We start from the raw sequence: 18,028 nt of genomic DNA on the forward strand, positions 1-18,028 counted from the left end.
TGTCGCACAGGCTGGAGTGAGTTGGTGCAATCATGCTCGCTAATTTTTTTTTTTTTGAGACACAATCTCGCTCTGTCACACAGGCTGGAGTGCAATGGTACAATCTGGGCTCACTGTAACCTCCGCTTCCCAAGTTCAAGCGATTCTCCTGTCTCAGCCTCCTGAGCAGCTGGGATTACAGGCATGCGCCACCATGCCTGGCTAATTTTTGTATGTTTAGTAGAGATGGGGTTTTGCCATGTTAGCCAGGCTGGTCTCAGACTCCTGGCCTCAGGTGATTCACTGACCTCAGCCTCCCAAAGTGCTGGGATTACAGGCCTGAGCCACCGCACCTGGCCTAATTTTTGTATTTTTTGTAGAGAAGGTGTTTCACCATGTTGCCCAGGCTGGTCGCAAACTCCTGGGATCAAGTTATCCACCAGCCTTGGCCTCCCAAAGTGCTGGGATTACAGGCATGAGACACCAGCCAGGCCTATCAAGTCTTTTGATAAGAAAAACAAATGGCAATTATACTTTCTTAAACTGGAGACTATTAACACATTAATTACTTAAAAGAGTTCTGGAAATGTCTAAACCGATACCAAATAATTATTTAATAATAATAGCACTAGATTCAACACTACACATTCTAGTAGCAACCTTAAGCTGATCCTGAAAAGTTAGAGAAAATAGCTAGGCAGGGCGGCTTACGCCTGTAATCCAGCAATTTGGGAAGCCGAGGTGAGCAGATCACTTGAGGCCAGGAGTTCAAGACCAGCCTGGCCAACATGGTGAAACCCCGTCTCTAGCAAAAATACAAAAATTAGCTGAGCATACTGGTGCACACCTATGGTCCCAGCTAGGGAGGCTGAGGCATGAGAATCCCTTGAACCTGGGAGGTGGAGTCTACAGTGAACAGATGTCACACCACTGTATTCAGTCCTGGGCAACAGTGTCTCTGTCTCAAAAAAAAAAGGAGAGAAAATAGAAAAATAAAATGTACTTGACTAAGAGAGTAAGGCTAAAAGCCAAGCTTAGGAGATCAGTCTTTCCAGCCCCTGCAGGCTTTTTTAGTCAATACCTTAAAGTGTAACGTCCCTTTGAAAATGTTGCCAGGAGAAGCAGGCATAACTTGTTCTGTTACTCAACCTGTCTGTTTCCAGTTACAGCATCATGATTATGCAAATAATCTTTTCTTGAAACTATGCAATCACATGGCTAAATGTAATTGTCAAGGCAGCAGTTTTCTCAGAATTTAAGAAGTAACTGTAGAGAAAATGCTCCACAATGTCTTTGTAGTCAGTTTTCCCTCATTCTTATTCCTCTCAATTCCAAAATAATGACTGGCACAATACAGCTTTCAAATATGTGAAAGAAGATATCCTCTTAAACCCCTGGACAGACAGCACTGGTATGACCCTATGTAGGTCACATAATACCCAAGTATAGAGAAGCAAGGAATCCTATGAACCCAGTTTTAAGCCCTTATAAAACTGTTGTCCAGAAACTAAGACAAAAGTCTCCTATTTAAAACTATTTTAATGTTTCATCACTATTGTACTATTAAATGGGATTAAGATTCTAACCTGATTTTTTTTTTTTATTGAGACAGAGTCTCACTCTGTCACCCAGGCTGGAGTGCAGTGGCGTGATCTTGGCTTACTGAAACCTCCGCCTCCCACGTCCAGGTGATTCTCCTGCCTCAGCCTCCCCAGTAGCTGGGACTACAGGCGCGCGGCCGTGATGCCCCGCTAATTTTTGTATTTTTAGTAGAGACGAGGTTTCGCCATGTTGCCCAGGCTGGTCCCGAACAACTGACTTTCAAGTGATCCGCCCGCCTCGGCCTTCCAAAGTGCTGGGATTCAGGCGCGAATCACCCTGCCAGGCCTCATATCGTTTTTAGTACAGTATTATATTCAAATTTAAAACCAGAGATTTTCAAAGATGACACTTAACTTTAAAAGATAAGAAGTACTCCAAAGCAGGCTGGGCGCAGTGGCTCACGCCTGTAATCCCAGCACTTTGGGAGGCCGAGGCGGGAGGCTCACTTCAGGTCAGGAGTTCGAGACCAGCCTGGCCAACATAGGCTGAGGCAGGAGAATCGCTTGAACCCGGAAGGCGGAGTTGCAGTGAGCTGAGATCGTGCCATTGCACTCCAGCCTGGGTGACAAGAGCTAGACTCCGTCTCAAAAAAAAGAAGTTCCTATAATTTCTAAAAGAAGCAAAGAAAGTTTCCATACAGAATTAAGAGAAAAATGTTAGGACCCAGACTCGGGGTTGGATGAAATAGCATGAGGCAACAGAACACAGGAGTTAAGAGCTTCCGTGTGATTCCCAGCTCAACCTGGAGCAAATGACTTATTCCTCAGAGCCTCAGTTTGCTTACCTGTAAAGTAGGAATAATGGTAATACGTACCTCCTAGCTCATCAAATTGTTCCAAAAATTAAATGCAACAAAAGGCCTAACAAATTGCCTCATAAGGGCTCAATAAATCGTATTATTGCAACCATTTCGCCTGTATTTGAGTGTGAAGCGCCTAGAAAAAACCCACAGGACCCCTACGGCGAGCCGGGAATTTTTAGATATTTTCCTCCGAGTCAACGCTCAGTGAAATCAGTTCAATCAGTGGCCAGACACCGTGCGGCTGACACAGCTTATCCCCCGACCCTGAGGTCAGGGGTCCCCGGAGCCCAAGGTCGCTTCCAAAGCTCAGCGAGGCGGAGGTACGGCCCGGGCTGGTCTGGTTCGGCCACCGTTGTTATGGCAACCGCCAGGAGGTTGGCTTCATCTCTAACTGAAAGTCTGCATAGGAGGGGCCAATCGAAGGGCCCCGAGGTGGGCAGCACAGGCTCCTCGACGACTTCCTAGGTCGCAATCTCCAGGAAAACGACCACAGGAGCTAGCCTCCGAGCCCCGCTCCCCGGGCCCTTCCGGCGGCTGCGCCCTTTAACCCCGGAAGTGGGCGGGAGAGGAAGCGGCTGGTGATGCTGGAACAAACATGGCCGCTCTGGCCCCAGTCAGCTCCTTAGCCTCCCGCGGTCCTAGGCTGGCCGCGGGCCTCCGGCTGCTCCCAATGCTGGGTTTGCTGCAGTTGCTGGCCGAACCTGGCCTGGGCCGCGTCCATCACCTGGCACTCAAGGTAAAGCTTGGCAAGGCCGGGCCGGGGGGCGGAGGCCGAGGCCACTCCCCCGGGTTTTAGGGCAACTTTGGCCCACTGGGGACCTCTGAGCCACCGGACCACCTCTTTGCCCCTGGTCGCGGCCTTTCTCTGACAGGTGGCGGGGTCTGTGGGGAAGGCGGGTCTGGGCGGCGCTGGGGTCCTCGGGCTGACCGACATGGGGCGGGAAGACTCGAGCTGAGGGAGGGGAAGGGGCTGAACTGTGGCGTTGCCCCCACGGACTCGGGAGGCTGCTCTTAAATCCCTGCTGGCTTGCCTGAATTCCTCACTCAGGGCAGCCCGATCGCCTTTCTCCTTTCTCCCCTCCAGCTTTTATGCTGGCTTTCCTTGTCCGCGGTCTCCGCTCTTCCGTGCCCTTGTACTGTACCGGCGGTTTGAAGGTACTTGGAACCTCAGCCTCAGTTTCCCATTTCGGTTTAGGGCGCTCTCTGGAGCGAGACTCTTCAGAAGGAATTTCAAATCTTGCTTAAAACACGTGACTGAGAATGTAAAGCCAGCATTAAGATGTGTCTCTAAGCAAAGGGCCTGCTTTTTCTTCCTCTATCCAGCCATTGTCTAGGGAAGAGAGATTTTTGATAAACCTAGAATGATACCCTGGATCTTGCTTTGTAACTAGCAGAGAAAAGACCTCTAAGGCTGAAACGCACCCTAAGGTGGTTCAGCAGTTTACTATGTCTGGGAAATTGTCCAGGTGCTGTGGCTCATGCCTGTAATCCCAACACTGGGAGGCCTATGCAGGAGGATTGTTTTGAGCCCAGGAGTTCGAGACCAGCCTAGTCAATATGCTAAGGATCCCCTCCCCAAACCTGTCTCTACAAAAAATTAAAAATTAACCAGGTGTGGTGGCACATGCCTGCAGCTTCTGGGGAGGCTGAGGCTGGAGGATCACCTGAGCCTAGGAGGTTGAGACTGCAGTGAGCCGTGATTACTCATTGCACTCCAGCCTGAGGAACAGAGCAAGACCCTTTCTCAAAATATATAAACAAAATTAGAGACATAGAAAAGTAAATTGTTGTGACCCAAACTCTTGTACATTATTTTCATACCATACAGTCTTCTAAGAAGTGGAACTGTAGGCGGAGCGCGGTGGCTCACGCCTGTAATCCCAGCACTTTGGGAGGCCGAGGTCAGGAGATCGAGACCATCCTGGCTAGCACGGTGAAACCCTGTCTCTACTAAAAATTAAAAAAAAAATTAGCCAGGCGTAGTGGCGGGCGCCTGTAGTCCCAGCTACTTGGGAGGCTAAGGCAGGAGAATGGCGTGAACCCGGGAGGCAGAGCTTGCAGTGAGCCAAGATCCCGCTACTGCACTCCAGCCTGGGCAACAGCGCGAGACTCCGTCTCAAAAAAAAAAGAAGTGGAACTGTAGAAAGTTTGTCTTGTAAAAACACATTGTTTTAGCAAACTATGAAGCATTGTATTTTTGTTAATGTAGAATTTAAAGAATACAGAATGAAATTAAAAGCCTGGCTTGACTGGGCGCGGTGGCTCACGCCTATAATCCTAGCACTTTGGGAGGCCAAGGTGGGCGGGTCACCTGAGGTCAGGAGTTCGAGACCAGCCTGGCCAACATGGCAAAACCCCTCTCTACTAAAAATACAAATATTAGACGGGCGTGGTGGCACATGCCTGTAGTCCCAGCTACTTGGGAGGCTGAGACAGGGTAATTGCTTGAACCCAGGAGGCTGAGATTGCAGTGAGCGGAGATCGTTGTGCCACTACACTCCAGTCTGGGCGAAAGACCTATACTCTGTCTCAAATAAATAAATAAATAAATAAATAAATAAATAAATGCAAGCCTGACTAGATCCATACAACCATACTTTTTGGTAACAACTTTTGTTGTTTGTAGGTAAAAATTATCCTGATTAAAATGGTTAAATCGCAGGGGTGGGGGTGGGGCAAGTGAATTTTGACTCTTTTTGAGAATCTGTTGAGAGCTATAGAATCTCTCTCCAGAAAAGTGCATGTAGAAATGTAGACAAAACTTGGCTGGGCACGGTGGCTCACGCCTGTAATCCCAACACTTTCAGAGGCTGAGGTGGGTGGATCACTTGAGGTCGTCAGGAGTTTGAGACCAGCCTGGCCAACATTGTGAAATCACATCTCTACTAAAAATACAAAAATTAGCCAGGCGTGGTGGCAGGTGCCTGTAATCCCAGCTACTCGGGGGGCTGAGGCAGGAGAATCGCTTGAACCCAGGAGTAGGAAGTTGCAGTGAGCCGAGATCGAGCCCCCGTACTCCAGCCTGGGCGACAGAGCAAGACTCCGTCTCAAAATAAATAAATAAATAAATAAAATAAAATAAACATCCGAAGTCAGGGATGTCCAATCTTTTGGCTTCCCAGGGCCACATTGGAAGATGAAAAATTGTTTTGGGTCACACATAAAATAGACTAACAGTAACCATAGCTGATAAGCTTAAAAAAAATTGCAAAAAAATCTCATAATGTTTTAAGAAAGTTCACAAATTAGGCTGGGCGCAGTGGCTCACGCCTGTAATCCCAGCACTTTGGGAGGCCGAGGTGGGCGGATCACAAGGTCAGGAGATCGAGACCATCCTGGCTAACAAGGTGAAACCCCGTCTCTACTAAAAATACAAAAAATTAGCTGGGCGTGGTGGCAGGTGCCAGTGGTCCCAGCTACTTGGGAGGCTGAGGCAGGAGAATGGCATGAACCTGGGAGTTGGAGCTTGCAGTAAGCCAAGATCACGCCATTGCACTCCAGCCTGGGTGACAGAGCGAGACTCCTTCTCAAAAAAAAAAAAAAAAAAAAAAGAAAGTTCACAAATTTGTGTTGGGCCGCATTCAAAGCCGTCCTGGGCTGCATGCATCCTAGACAAGCTTGTTCTGAGTTCTTGCCCAAGGAAATGGAAATCATTTGAAGACAGCCTGTCAGAGCAGCAACTTTAGATTGTCTGTTTTTGCTTGAGACTGAGTGAAATAGGATACTTGATCAGATTAGAGACCCATAATGGCAAGGATAACATGAAGAGGTCACTGAGTACCAGGAGTATGCATTGATCTCTTAAAACCTGGCTGCGCCTGGTAGCTCACACCTGTAATCCCAGCACTTAGGGAAGCTCATTTGAGGCCAAGAGTTGGAGGCTGCAGTGAGCTATGATGGTGACACTACACTCTAGCCTGGGCGACAGAGCAAGACCCCATCTCAACAACAGCAACAAAAATTAGCCAGACATGGTGGTGCATACCTATAGTCCCAGCTACCAAGGAGGCTGAGGTGGCAGGATCCCTTGAGCCCAGGAGTCAGAAGCTGTAGTGAGCTATAATGGCTCCAGCCTGGGGGACAGAGTGAGACCCTATTTCTTAAAAAAAAAAAAAAAAAAAAAAAAAGACAAAGCAAAACAACCTTTTTATTGTGGAGAACTTCCAATATACTAAAGTAGATAGAATAGTATAATGAAGTCCCATGTGCCTGTCACCCTCAATAACCATCAACACATGGCTAATTCTGCCTCACCCCACATACATCAATTTCTGGTTCTTATTATTATTTTTAAAATTAGAAATGAGTCCTCTTATATTTTTATTCTCTTACTCCATGCTACATTTTCCACCATTCTGGCTTTCCCAGTCTTCTCACATTCCATCTCTTTTGACTTTTCCCTATATTCCTTGCCTTTTTATTTATTTATTATTATTATTATTTTTTTTTTGAGACGGAGTTTTGCTCTGTCACCCAGGCTGGAATGCAATGGCGCGATCTCGGCTTACGGCAACCTCCGCCTCCCAGTTCAAGCGATTCTCCTGCCTCAACCTCCCAAGTAGCTGGGATTATAGGCATGTGCCACCACGCCTGGCTAATTTTTGTATTTTTAGTAGAGATGGGGTTTTGCCATATTGATCAGGCTAGTCTTGAACTCCTAACCTTAGGTGATCCACCTGCCTCAGCCTCCCAAAGTGCTGGGATTACAGGCGTGAGCCACCGCTCCTGGCTGTTTATTATTTTTGTTTATTTTTTTAAAGACCTGTCAGCAGGAAATACTCCTTGCCTTTTAAGAACAACTTTATTGAGGTATAATTTACATACCATAAGATCACCCATTTTAACAGTATAATGCAATGATTGTTAGTAAGTTTACTGAGTTGTACAGCTATGACCACAATCTAGCCACAGAACGTTTCTGTCACCCCATAACATCCCTTGTGTTGGTTTAGAATCAATTCCCATTCCCACCACTAGTCCCAGGCAGCCACTAATCTACTTTCTGTCTCTATAAACCTGCCCTTTCTGGATGTTTAATGTAAGTGGAATCACAGGATGGGTAGGCTTTTTTTTTTTTTTTTTTTTTTTTTGAGACGGAGTCTCGGACTGTTGCCTAGGCTGGAGCGCAATGGCGTTATCTCGGCTCACTGCAACCTCTACCTCCCAGGTTCAAGCGATTCTCCTGCCTCAGCCTCCCGAGTAGCTGAGATTACAGGCACCTGCCACCACGCTCAGCTAATTTTTGTATTTTTAGTAGAGACAGGGTTTTGCCATGGCGGCCAGGCTTGTCTCGAACTCCTGGCCTCAAGCAGTCCGCCCGCCTCGGCCTCCCAAAGTTCTGGGATCACAGGTGTGAGCCACTGCGCCCGGCCGATAGGTAGGCTTTTGTGCCCATCTTTCTTTCTTTCTTTTTTGAGCTTCATTCATTTTGTGCCATGTGTCAGTAATTCATTCCTTTTTACTGCTGAATGGTCTTCCATCATGTGGATATATCTTCTTTTGCTTAGCATAAGTTCACCAGTCGATGGATGTTTGGGTTGTTTCCACTGTTTGGCCGTTATGAATGATGGTGCCATAAACGTTCACATTGCAAGGCTTTGTGGGGCCATATGTTTTCATTTCTCTTGGATGATACCCAGGAGTGGAGTAGAATTGCTGGGTCATATGATAGATTTATGTTTAACTTTTTAAGAAACTGCCAAACTGTTTTCCAAAGTGGCTCTACCATTTTACATCCCACTAGCAATTTATGAGAGTTCCCTTTCTTCACAATGTTATCAGCATTTGTCATTGTCTTCCTATATTATTTTAAAGCATATTGGCTGGGTGTGGTGGCTCATGCCTGTAATCCCAACACTTTGGGAGGCCAAGGCAGGTGGATCACCTGAGGTCAGGAGTTCGAGACCAGCCTAGCCAACATGGTAAAACCCTGTCTCTACTAAAAATACAAAAATTAGCCGAGTGCAGTGGTGGGCGCCTGCAATCCAAGCTACTGGGGAGGCTGAGGCAGGAGAATCACTTTAACGCAGGAGGTGGAGGTTGCTGTGAGCTGAGATTGTGCCACTGCACTCAAGCCTGTGCGATAGAGTGAGACTCCCATCTCAAAAAATAAATAAATAAATAAATAAATAAATAAAGCAAATCAAAGGCATTGCATCATTTCATTCTTAAATATTTTGATATTACCTATAAAAAATAAGAGCTCTTCTAAGAACATGGCTACAATTGTATTATAACAAAAAAACCTTAGTATCATATAATGTCAGATCAGATTCAAATTTTCGTTGGTCATAAATGGATTGAAAAAGTTTTGAAAAATCAGGATCTAAGTCACATCCTCATACTGTGATCAGTTAATACATTTTTTTTTTTTTTTTTTTTTTTTTATTGAGATGGAGTTTGCTCTTGTTGCCCAGGCTGGAATGCCATGGCATAATCTCGGCTCACTGCAACCTCTGCCTCCCAGGTTCAAGTGATTCTCCTGCCTCGACCTCCTGAGTAGTTGGGATTACAGGCACCTGCCACCACACCCGGCTAATTTTTTGTATTTTTAGTAGAGATGGAGTTTCACCATATTGGTCAGTCTGCTCTCGAACTCCTGACCTCAGGTGATTTACCCGCCTTGGCCTCCCAAAGTGATAGGATTACAGGCGTGAGCCACCAGGCCCGGCGTGATCAGTAAATAAGTTTTATTTTGGGGGGAGGTGGGGGGACACGGAGTCTCATCCTGTCCCCCAGGCTGGAGTACAGTGGCGCAATCTCAGCTCACTGCAACCTCCGCTTCCCGGGTTCAAGCAATTCTGCTGCCTCAGCCTCCCAAGTACCTGGGACTACAGGTGCCCACCACCACGCCCGGCTAATTTTTGTATTTTTAGTAGAGACGGAGTTTCACCATATCGGCCAGGCTGGTCTCAAACTCCTGACCTTGTGATCCACCTGCCTCGGCCTCCTAAAGTGCTGGGATTACAGGCATGAGCCACCATGCCCTGTGTGATCAGTTAATATGTTTTTTTAAGACTCTTAATATAGAAGATCACACTCCTCCTAGTCAGTCACGCTAGATTTTGCTGGTTGTTTCTTTGTGATATAGTTAAATATGTAGGTTTAACCTTTGTATTTTCTGTAAGTTGGTGATTGGATCCAGAGGCTTGATTATGCTCAGATTTGATTTTTTTTTTTTTTTTTTTTTTTTTTGAGACAGAGTTTCGCTCTTGTTGCCCAGGCTGGATTGCAATAGCGCAATCTCGGCTCACCGCAATCTCTGCCTCCCGGTTCAAGCAATTCTCCTGCCTTAGCTTCCCAAGTAGCTGGGATTACAGGCATGTGCCACCATGCCTGGCTAATTTTGTATTTTTAGTAGAGACGAGGTTTCTCCATGTTGGCCAGGCTGGTCTTCAAAGCCTTACCTTGTGATCCGCCCGCCTTGGCCTCCCAAAGTGCTGGGATTACAGGTGTGAGCCACCGTGCCTGGCCAGGTTTGATTATTTTAGCAAGACTGCTTCATAGGTAGTGCTGTGTTCTTCCTTTGGGAGGCACAGTGTCTGATTGTTGTTGTTTTGCGATGTTGGTCCCTGTTGATGCCCAGTGCTTACATTCCTTTATTCATTTTGTTTATTGAGATTTAATTATGCTATTTGGTGTCAAAGGATAAGACTGTTAAGTTATATATTTTATTTATTTATTTATTTTTTTGAGACAGGGTCTCATTCTATTGCCCAGGCTGGAATGTAGTGATATGAACACGGCTCACCGCAGCCTCAACCTCCTGGGCTCAAGCAGTCCTCTTGCCTTAGTCTCCTGAGTGGCTGGGACCACCTGCCACCATGCCTGGCTAATTTTTAAATTTTTTTGTAGAGATAGGGTCTCACCATGTTGCTCAGGCTGGTCTCAAACTCCTGGCCTCAAGTTATCCTCCTGCCTTGGCCTCCCAAGGTGCTGGGATTATAGGCATGAGCCACGGCGCCCAGCCAAATTATATATTTTATTGTACAGTAGGTCTTGTTGTATTTCTCTAATGTGGCACACAAGACAAAAGAAGTGTATAAAGTGCAAACAAGAATCATTCCTTAGGCATTCACATGCCCAGGTAACATTTATAGGTTAATTACGTTAAGTGCAGTCCACTCCCACAGAGGAGGACTGTGCCTAATGTAAGCAGCCTAAGGCAGCAGAGAAAACAGATATGCTTTTCCACATTCTGAGTACAGTCTAGAATCTCCTTTGTTGATGGGAATTTTTCTTAAGTATCTTAATACTTCTTGACTTCTTAGACTTGATGTAGAATGTAATTTAGCCATTTCTGGAAGACAGGTGATTAATGTGTTCTTACTCATAACTTCTAACATGGGAATATTTAAATAGTCATTGATATTATTTTAATAGTAATTTTCTAATCCATTTCTTTTTTTTTTTTTTTTTTTGAGATGGAGTCTTTCTCTGTCTCCCAGGCTGGAGTGCAGTGGCGCGATCTCGGCTCATTGCAACCTCCGCCTCCCAGGTTCAAGCAATTCTCCTGCCTCAGCCTCCTGAGTAGCTGGGATTACAGGCACCCACCACTACACCTGGCTAATTTTTGTACTTTTAATAGAGATGGGGTTTTGCCATGTTGACCAGGCTGGTCTCAAACTCCTGACCTCAGATGTTCTGCCCACCTTGGCCTCCCAAAGTGCTGGGATTACAGGTGTGAGGCACCGCGCCCAGCCTATCCATTTCTTATTAATGGAATAAAAATGATAATCCGAGGTTTTTTTTTTTTTTTTTTTTGAGATAAGGTCTCATTGTGTTGCCCTGGCTGGAGTACAGTGGCTATTCGCCAGTGCAAACATAGTGCACGATAGCCTCCAACTCCTGGGCTCAAGCTATCTTCCTGTTTCAGCCTGCAGAATAGCTGAGACTACAGATGCTAGCCACTGTGCTCGGCTAATCTGAGTTTTACATCAAAAATTGTCTGAATATAATTTTTATATTGTGTTAAAAACACAATATTTTGATGACTGATCATTCTGGTTTTCAAGTAGATGCTGCAAATGAGCAAGTGGACAGGAAGTGCTTTGCTAAAGCCTCAGAAATTTGGGCATTTCATGGGTTTGATACTTTTATGATAATTATCCACAAATTATAACTCAAATACTCTAGACTTTATGCCAGCAGCTTAGCAAGACATGTAGTTTAGAGCAGAACTTGGGAATAGCCAGTCCTCACCACTGTCGAGTGCAGTGTAACTTCTGGGCTAGTCATATTAGAAGCCTTCTTCGCTGATGGGATCTAGACTAGAAGATGTTGGATGAAAAGATAAGTTAAAGCAGAACATCACACAAAAGGAGTATGCACCTGAAACTTTATTTTGACTTAAAATCTGCCAATATACATTCATTGACTTAAATGAGTGACATTAAGCTTACTGGATGACTTCGCAACACGTGCCTTCTGTCTCTTACTCATTCAACAAATACTCTTCAGGTGTCTTTTATATACCAGGTGGGCACTTCTAGACATAGGCTGAGTCAGTGAGCGGGACTAAGCCCCGACCTTCGTGGAGTATTCATTCTAGTGGCAATGGACAGCTAGCTTCTAAACACCTGAATGCACAAGTAATTTAAAAATGGGATAAATTGATGAGAAAATAAAACAGTATTGGCACCAAGAGTAACGGAATTGGAAATTACTCTGGAGAGAGACTCTGAAGAGTTAATATTTGAGTGGACTTAATGAATGAGCCAGGCATTTGAGAGTCTAGGGAAGAATATCACAGGCAGAGGAACAGGAAGTGCAGAGTCCCTGAGTGGGAGGGAGCATCTTCGTGTTCGCATGTCTATGGAGGACCCTATGGCTGGAGCAAAGTGATCTAGGGGAGAGGTACACATGAGACTGGGGCCATGGTGGGATGTGTGGATTTTATTCTGTGTGATAAGGAACCTGCCCTGGTTTTTGGCATAGGGAAGTAGTTTCCTGAAGAAGTGACATTAAAGCTGAGACTGGAAGAGTAAGAATTAGCCAGGGCAGGCCGGGCGTGGTGGCTCACGCCTGTAATCCCAGCACTTTGAGAGGCCAAAGTGGGCAGATCCCCTGAGGTCAGGAGTTCAAGACCTGCTTGGCCAACATGGTGAAATACTGTCTCTATTAAAAATACAAAAATTAGCCAGGCGTGGTGATGGGCATCTGTAATCCCAGCTACTCGGGAGGCTGAGGCAGGAGAATCACTTGAACCTGGGAGGCCAGTGAGACCAGTGAGCCGAGATTGCACCACTGCACTCCAGCCTGGGTGACAGATGAGACTCTGTCTCAAAAAAAAGAAAAGCATTAGCCAAGGCAAAATGAGGTTAGAGCTTATGTCTGGAAGAGGAAGTGCAAGAGATTGATTGTTCATGTGCCACTCGGATTCTTAGTTTTACTTTGTAAAATGAGGATAATGGTAGCTTTCCCACAGAGTAGTTATGAGGATTAGATAAAATTATGTAAAATAATAGCACTGAGGCTGGATGCGGTGGCTCACACCTGTAATCCCAGCACTTTGGGAGGCTGAGGCGGGTGGATCACCTGAGTTCAGGTTTGAGACCAGCCTGGCCAACATGGTAAAACCCCATCTCTACTAAAAATACAAAAAATTAGCCAGCGTGGTGGCGCATGCTTGTAATCCCAGCTACTCGGGAGGCTGAGGCAAGAGAATTGCTTGAACCCGGGAGGCGGAGGTTGCAGTGAGCTGAGATTGCGCTATTGCACTCCAGCCTGGGTGACAAGAGCAAGACCCTGTCTCGAAAATAATAATAATAATAATAATAGCACTGAATAGTAGACTGATCTAAGTAGTAGTTCATTCATTCAACGTTTATTAAATGCCTACTGTGTGCTAGACATTAGAGATATACAAATGAGACAGGCCCATAGACAGGTAGTTATGATAAAGCATGGTGGCTCTTTTGCCTGCCTGCCTGCCTGCCTGCCTGCCTTCCTTCCTTCCTTCCGTTTGTCTGTCCATCCGTCTTTTATTTCTTTTTTTAAATAAGAGTGTTGCAGTCTGTCACCCAGCCTAGAACTCAGTGGTGCAATCATAGCTCACTACAGCCTCAAACGTTTGGGCTCAAGGGATCCTCCTGCCTCAGCCTGCCTGCCTAGTAGCTAGTACTACAGGTGCACACCACCACGTCTAACTAATTTTTTTATTTGAATTTTTTGTAGAGATGGGGTCTTGCTACTTTGTCGAGGCTGGTCTTGAACTCCTGGTATCAAGCACCTCTACCACCTTGGTCCTGAACTCTTTATGAGAGGATAAGACAGGGCAGATTTGGTTATTTTAATACCAACGTCTGGCGTATTTGAACTAGAATGACTCCTAACCTCAGTGTACACTGTAAATGATCTTTTTTTAACAGACATTTCAGGGTTTCATCTCTTTTAAGTGTGAATATCTATTAAGCAGCTGCTCTTTAGCATGTGTGTGTATATAAAAATATAACATGCTTTTTTTTTTTTTGAGACGGAGTCTCGCTCTGTCGCCCAGGCTGGAGTGCAATGGCATGATCTCAGCTCACTGCAAGCTCTGCTTCCCGGGTTCGTGCCATTCCCCTGCCTCAGCCTCCCGAGTAGCTGGGACTACAGGCATTTGCCACCACATCTGCCTAATTTTTTGTATTTTTAGTAGAGACGGGGTTTCACTGTGTTAGCCAGGATGGTCTCGATCTCCTGACCTCATGATCTGCCCGCCTCGGCCTCCCAAAGTGCTGGGATTACAGGCATGAGCCACTGCACCCGGCTATAACATGCTTTTTTAATTATTTAAAATTTTTTTCAGTTTTTAATTATTTTTCCTATTATTTGTTTTTCTTCTTTATTCAAGTTTCCACACTCCACATCGAACATGCCTTTTTTAGTGACTGCTGTTTGGTGGCATGTGTGCCAGTGTGCCTCCTTCTGAAAATACCAGTGTAGTATAATAAAATATTTGATTGCTGGGATTTCTTAATAAAACAGCCCTGGGAAATTCCAGTGATTGCTTTGTCTTTTTTTTTTTTCTTTTTCCTTTGTATTGCTTCCCTTTACTACTGCTGTATATAGATTTTTTTCTTCATGGAGTTTATTCTTTTTTTTTTTTTTTTTGAGAGTCTTGCTCTGTCACCCAGGCTAGAATGCAGTGGCACAATCTCGGCTCACTGCAGCCTCCGTCTCCCAGATTTAAGCGAATCTCTTGCTTCAGCCTCCCAAGTAGCTGGGACTACAGGCATGCAGCACCCTGCCCAGCTAATTTTTGTATTTTTAGTAGAGACGGGGTTACACCATGTTGGCCAGACTGGTCTCGAATTCCTGACCTCAGGTTAGGGAGGGTTTGGGAGGCCTTGGCCTCACAAAGTGCTGGGATTACAGGTGTGAGCCACTGCCCCCAGCCAGGGTTTATTCTTTTTGTAACTAATAGAAAAAAAGTAGATGTCAAGAAATTGTATCTGAACTATAAAATAGCTTTTCTTTATCCCTTTCTACATCTGTTTAGTTGCAGAATAACAAAAATATGGGTCATGAAATTAGGCACTAGGACATTTCAGAGTAAATGAGTAAGAGGATGGATCTGTATGTGTTGGGTTGACTAGTGCCCCCACAAGTTCATGTCTGCTTGGAACCTCAGAATGTAACCTTATTTGGAATAGTGTCTTTGCAGTTAACATTAGGTCATATGCGGTTAGGGTGGGCCCTATTTTCAGTGTGCCAGGTGCCATTATAAGAAGTGGAGAGGGCACAGAGACATACACAGAGGGAAGAAGGCGATGTGATGGTGGAGGCAGAACCTGGAGTGAGGCAGCTGCAAACCAAGAATGTTAAGAATCCTAGTAATCACCAGGAGCCTGAAAGAGGCAAGGAAGGATTCTTCTCCAGAGCCTTTAGAGGAACTGTGGCCCTGCTGACGCCTTGATTTTGGACTTGCAGCCTCCAGAACTGTGAGAGAACAAATTTCTGTGGTTGTAAGCTACCCAGTGTGTGGCTATTTGTTACAGCAGTCTTAGAAAGAGAATGCAATATATACCAATAACCTCACCCCAAAGCTCTACCTTCATAGGAATGTGTTATTTACTTTATTTTTGAGTAATAACTTTCAGAGAACATGTTTAGCCATTAAGTGATGTTCACAGCCGGGCACGGTGGCTCATGCCTATAATCCCAGCACTTTGGGAGGCCGAGGTGGGCAATCACCTGAGGTCAGGAGTTCGAGACCAGCCTGGCCAACATGGTGAAATCCCGTCTCTACTAAAAATACAAAATATTAGCTGGGCGTGGATCCCAGCTTCTTGGGAGGCTGAGGCAGAGGAATCGCTTGAACCCAGGAGGCAGAGGTTACAGTGAGCCGAGATCGCGCCATTGCACTCCAGCCTGGACAACAAGAGTGTAACTCCATCTCAAAAACATAATAATAATAAATAAATAACCCATTAAGTGATGTTTGTAGGCCGGGTGCGGTGGCTTATGCCTGTAATCCCAGCACTTAGGGAGGCCACAACGGGCATATCACTTGAGGTCAAAAGTTAAAAGACCAGCCTGGCCAGTATGGTGAAACCCCATCTCTACCAAAAAATGCAAAAATTAGCCTGGCGTGGTGGCAGGTGTCTCTAGTCCCAGCTGCTTGGGAGGCCGAGGCAGGAGAATCACTTGAACCCAGGAGGTGGAGGTTGCAGTGAGCCAAGATGGTGCCCCTGCCCTCCAGCCTGGGTGACAGAGTGAGACCCTGTCTCAAAAAAAAAAAAAAAAAAGTGATGTTTGTAAGTAAGTAAATCAAATCCTTCTTTTCACAAATACTCTAGAATCGGTGCCAGTCGATCAGGACCCACCTGATTACACCAGCTTTATGAAGTGGATCTTTCCTAATCCATTGGCTGCAGCCTCACTTTACATACTGCTTTGTGAATTCTGAGTAGGGAGGGATGCATTTATTCACTCCCCCCCAAAAGTATCTGGAAAGTTTCGGGAAATTAAAAGGATTTTCCTGGCCGGGCTCGGTGACTCACGCCTGTAATCTCAGCATTTTGGGAGACCAACGCGGGTGGATCACCTGAAGTTCGAGACCAGCCTGGCCAACATGGTGAAACCCTGTCTCTACTAAAAATACAAAATTATCTGGGTGTGGTGGTGTGCACCTGTAATCCCAGCTACTTGGGAGGCTGAGGCAGGAGAATCGCTTGAACCCGGGAGGCAGAGGTTGCAGTGAGCTGAAATTGCGCCACTGCACTCCAGCCTGGGCAACAAGAGTGAAACTCTGTCCCAAGAAAAATAAAAATAAAAATAAATTTAAAAAGAATAAAAGGATTTTCCTCATCTGATGCCCATTGATTATTATGATTGCACATTGATGATGATGATGATGACGACGACGATGACGATGATGATGATTGTGCCTTATCTCAGACCCATTGATTATTAGCTGCTCCATTCTGGTAAATCTCAAACCTTTCCTAGGCATGCCTCCAAAACTGTGATCAGTATGAAAAATTAATGTTTGCCGCAACTGGGCGCATGTCCATCCATAGGTTAACCATGTCTGTTCAGAATTTGTAGTTGGCCCTGTGGACCCAGTGGGGTAGAAAAGGAGACAGTGTACTGTTGCAGCAGTGTGTGGTCAACCTTTGTCTTGGGAGTGTAGAAAAGAGCTTGGTTGGCCGGGCGCGGTGGCTCACGCCTGTAATCCCAGCACTTTGGGAGGCCGAGGCGGGCGGATCACGAGGTCAGGAGATCGAGACCATCCTGGCTAACACGGTGAAACCCCATCTCTACTAAAAATACAAAAAAATTAGCCGGGCGTGGTGGCGGGCGCCTGTAGTCCCAACTACTCAGGAGGCTGAGGCGGGAGAATGGCGTGAACCCGGGAGGTGGAGCTTGCAGTGAGCCGAGATGGTGCCACTGCACTCCAGCCTGGGCGACAGAGCGAGACTCCGTCTCCAAAAAAAAAAAAAAGAGCTTGGTTATGTATGGCAGCCAACAGCTTACTCAAGCTGACTTGGATGGAAGGACAATAGGAGGAGAGCTGGGAGAATGTGACACTGAGGGAGATGGTGTTGATACATTTAGTGTCCTTTTAAATCTTTCTTCCCTCTTAAGTATGCAGAGAGAGTTCTAGTATAATGAGACTGTGCTGTGTACACAGAAAGGTTGAGACTACTGAGCTAATAATGATAACTGTTTTGAGCTTATTTGGGGAAAATGAAGTGTCCTATAGAAAGAGTCCAAATTTTAAGTGATAGTAATAGCTGCTTGTTATTAAAACATCTGTGATAAGTCAGAGACTGTGCTAAATATTTGATGCTTTTTATTCGACTCCTCATAGCAGCCCCTTGAGATAGATGTTATTATCCCTGCTTTATAACTTAAGAAAATGGAGCTCTGGTTAAATAAGTGGAAGAGTCAGAGTTTGAACCCAGGTTAGCGCACCTCCCATTTTACCTGCACTGGGTAAGCTTCCAGTGCCTAAAGCCCTCAGTGACTGTCTGAGAGGACGGCCCGTTTGCCAGCACCTCAGTCTTCTGTGTAGTTCTTCTCTCACTTCATGTGCTTAGCTGGTGGATTTTTGTAATGTGAGTGAATTTGACCCCATTCCATTTGTGAATTGCTATGTATGTGCAATGAGCCAAGAATTATAATATTAAACTTCTTAGGTTGGTTTCTCCTACCACT

The 18,028-nt window shown here is 45.6% G+C and overlaps 1 protein-coding gene across 4 annotated transcripts in view; it reads left to right on the forward strand.

The window, feature by feature from the left end:
- Window positions 1–2,456: 2,456 nt before the first annotated feature.
- GPR107 (G protein-coupled receptor 107) overlaps window positions 2,457–18,028 on the forward strand; it is a 90,904-nt gene continuing 75,332 nt past the window's right edge. For all 4 annotated transcript variants that reach the window (XM_054521206.2, XM_009244954.4, XM_009244955.4 and 1 more), the window contains exon 1: window positions 2,457–3,119. In XM_054521206.2, coding sequence (XP_054377181.1) covers window positions 2,979–3,119 — 141 coding nt within the window. In that variant the 5' untranslated portion in view covers window positions 2,457–2,978. The remainder of the gene's footprint in view (window positions 3,120–18,028) is intronic.

The sequence above is a fragment of the Pongo abelii genome, chromosome 13 (genome assembly GCF_028885655.2).
Source record: "Pongo abelii isolate AG06213 chromosome 13, NHGRI_mPonAbe1-v2.0_pri, whole genome shotgun sequence".
Classification (NCBI taxonomy): Eukaryota; Metazoa; Chordata; class Mammalia; order Primates; family Hominidae; genus Pongo; species Pongo abelii.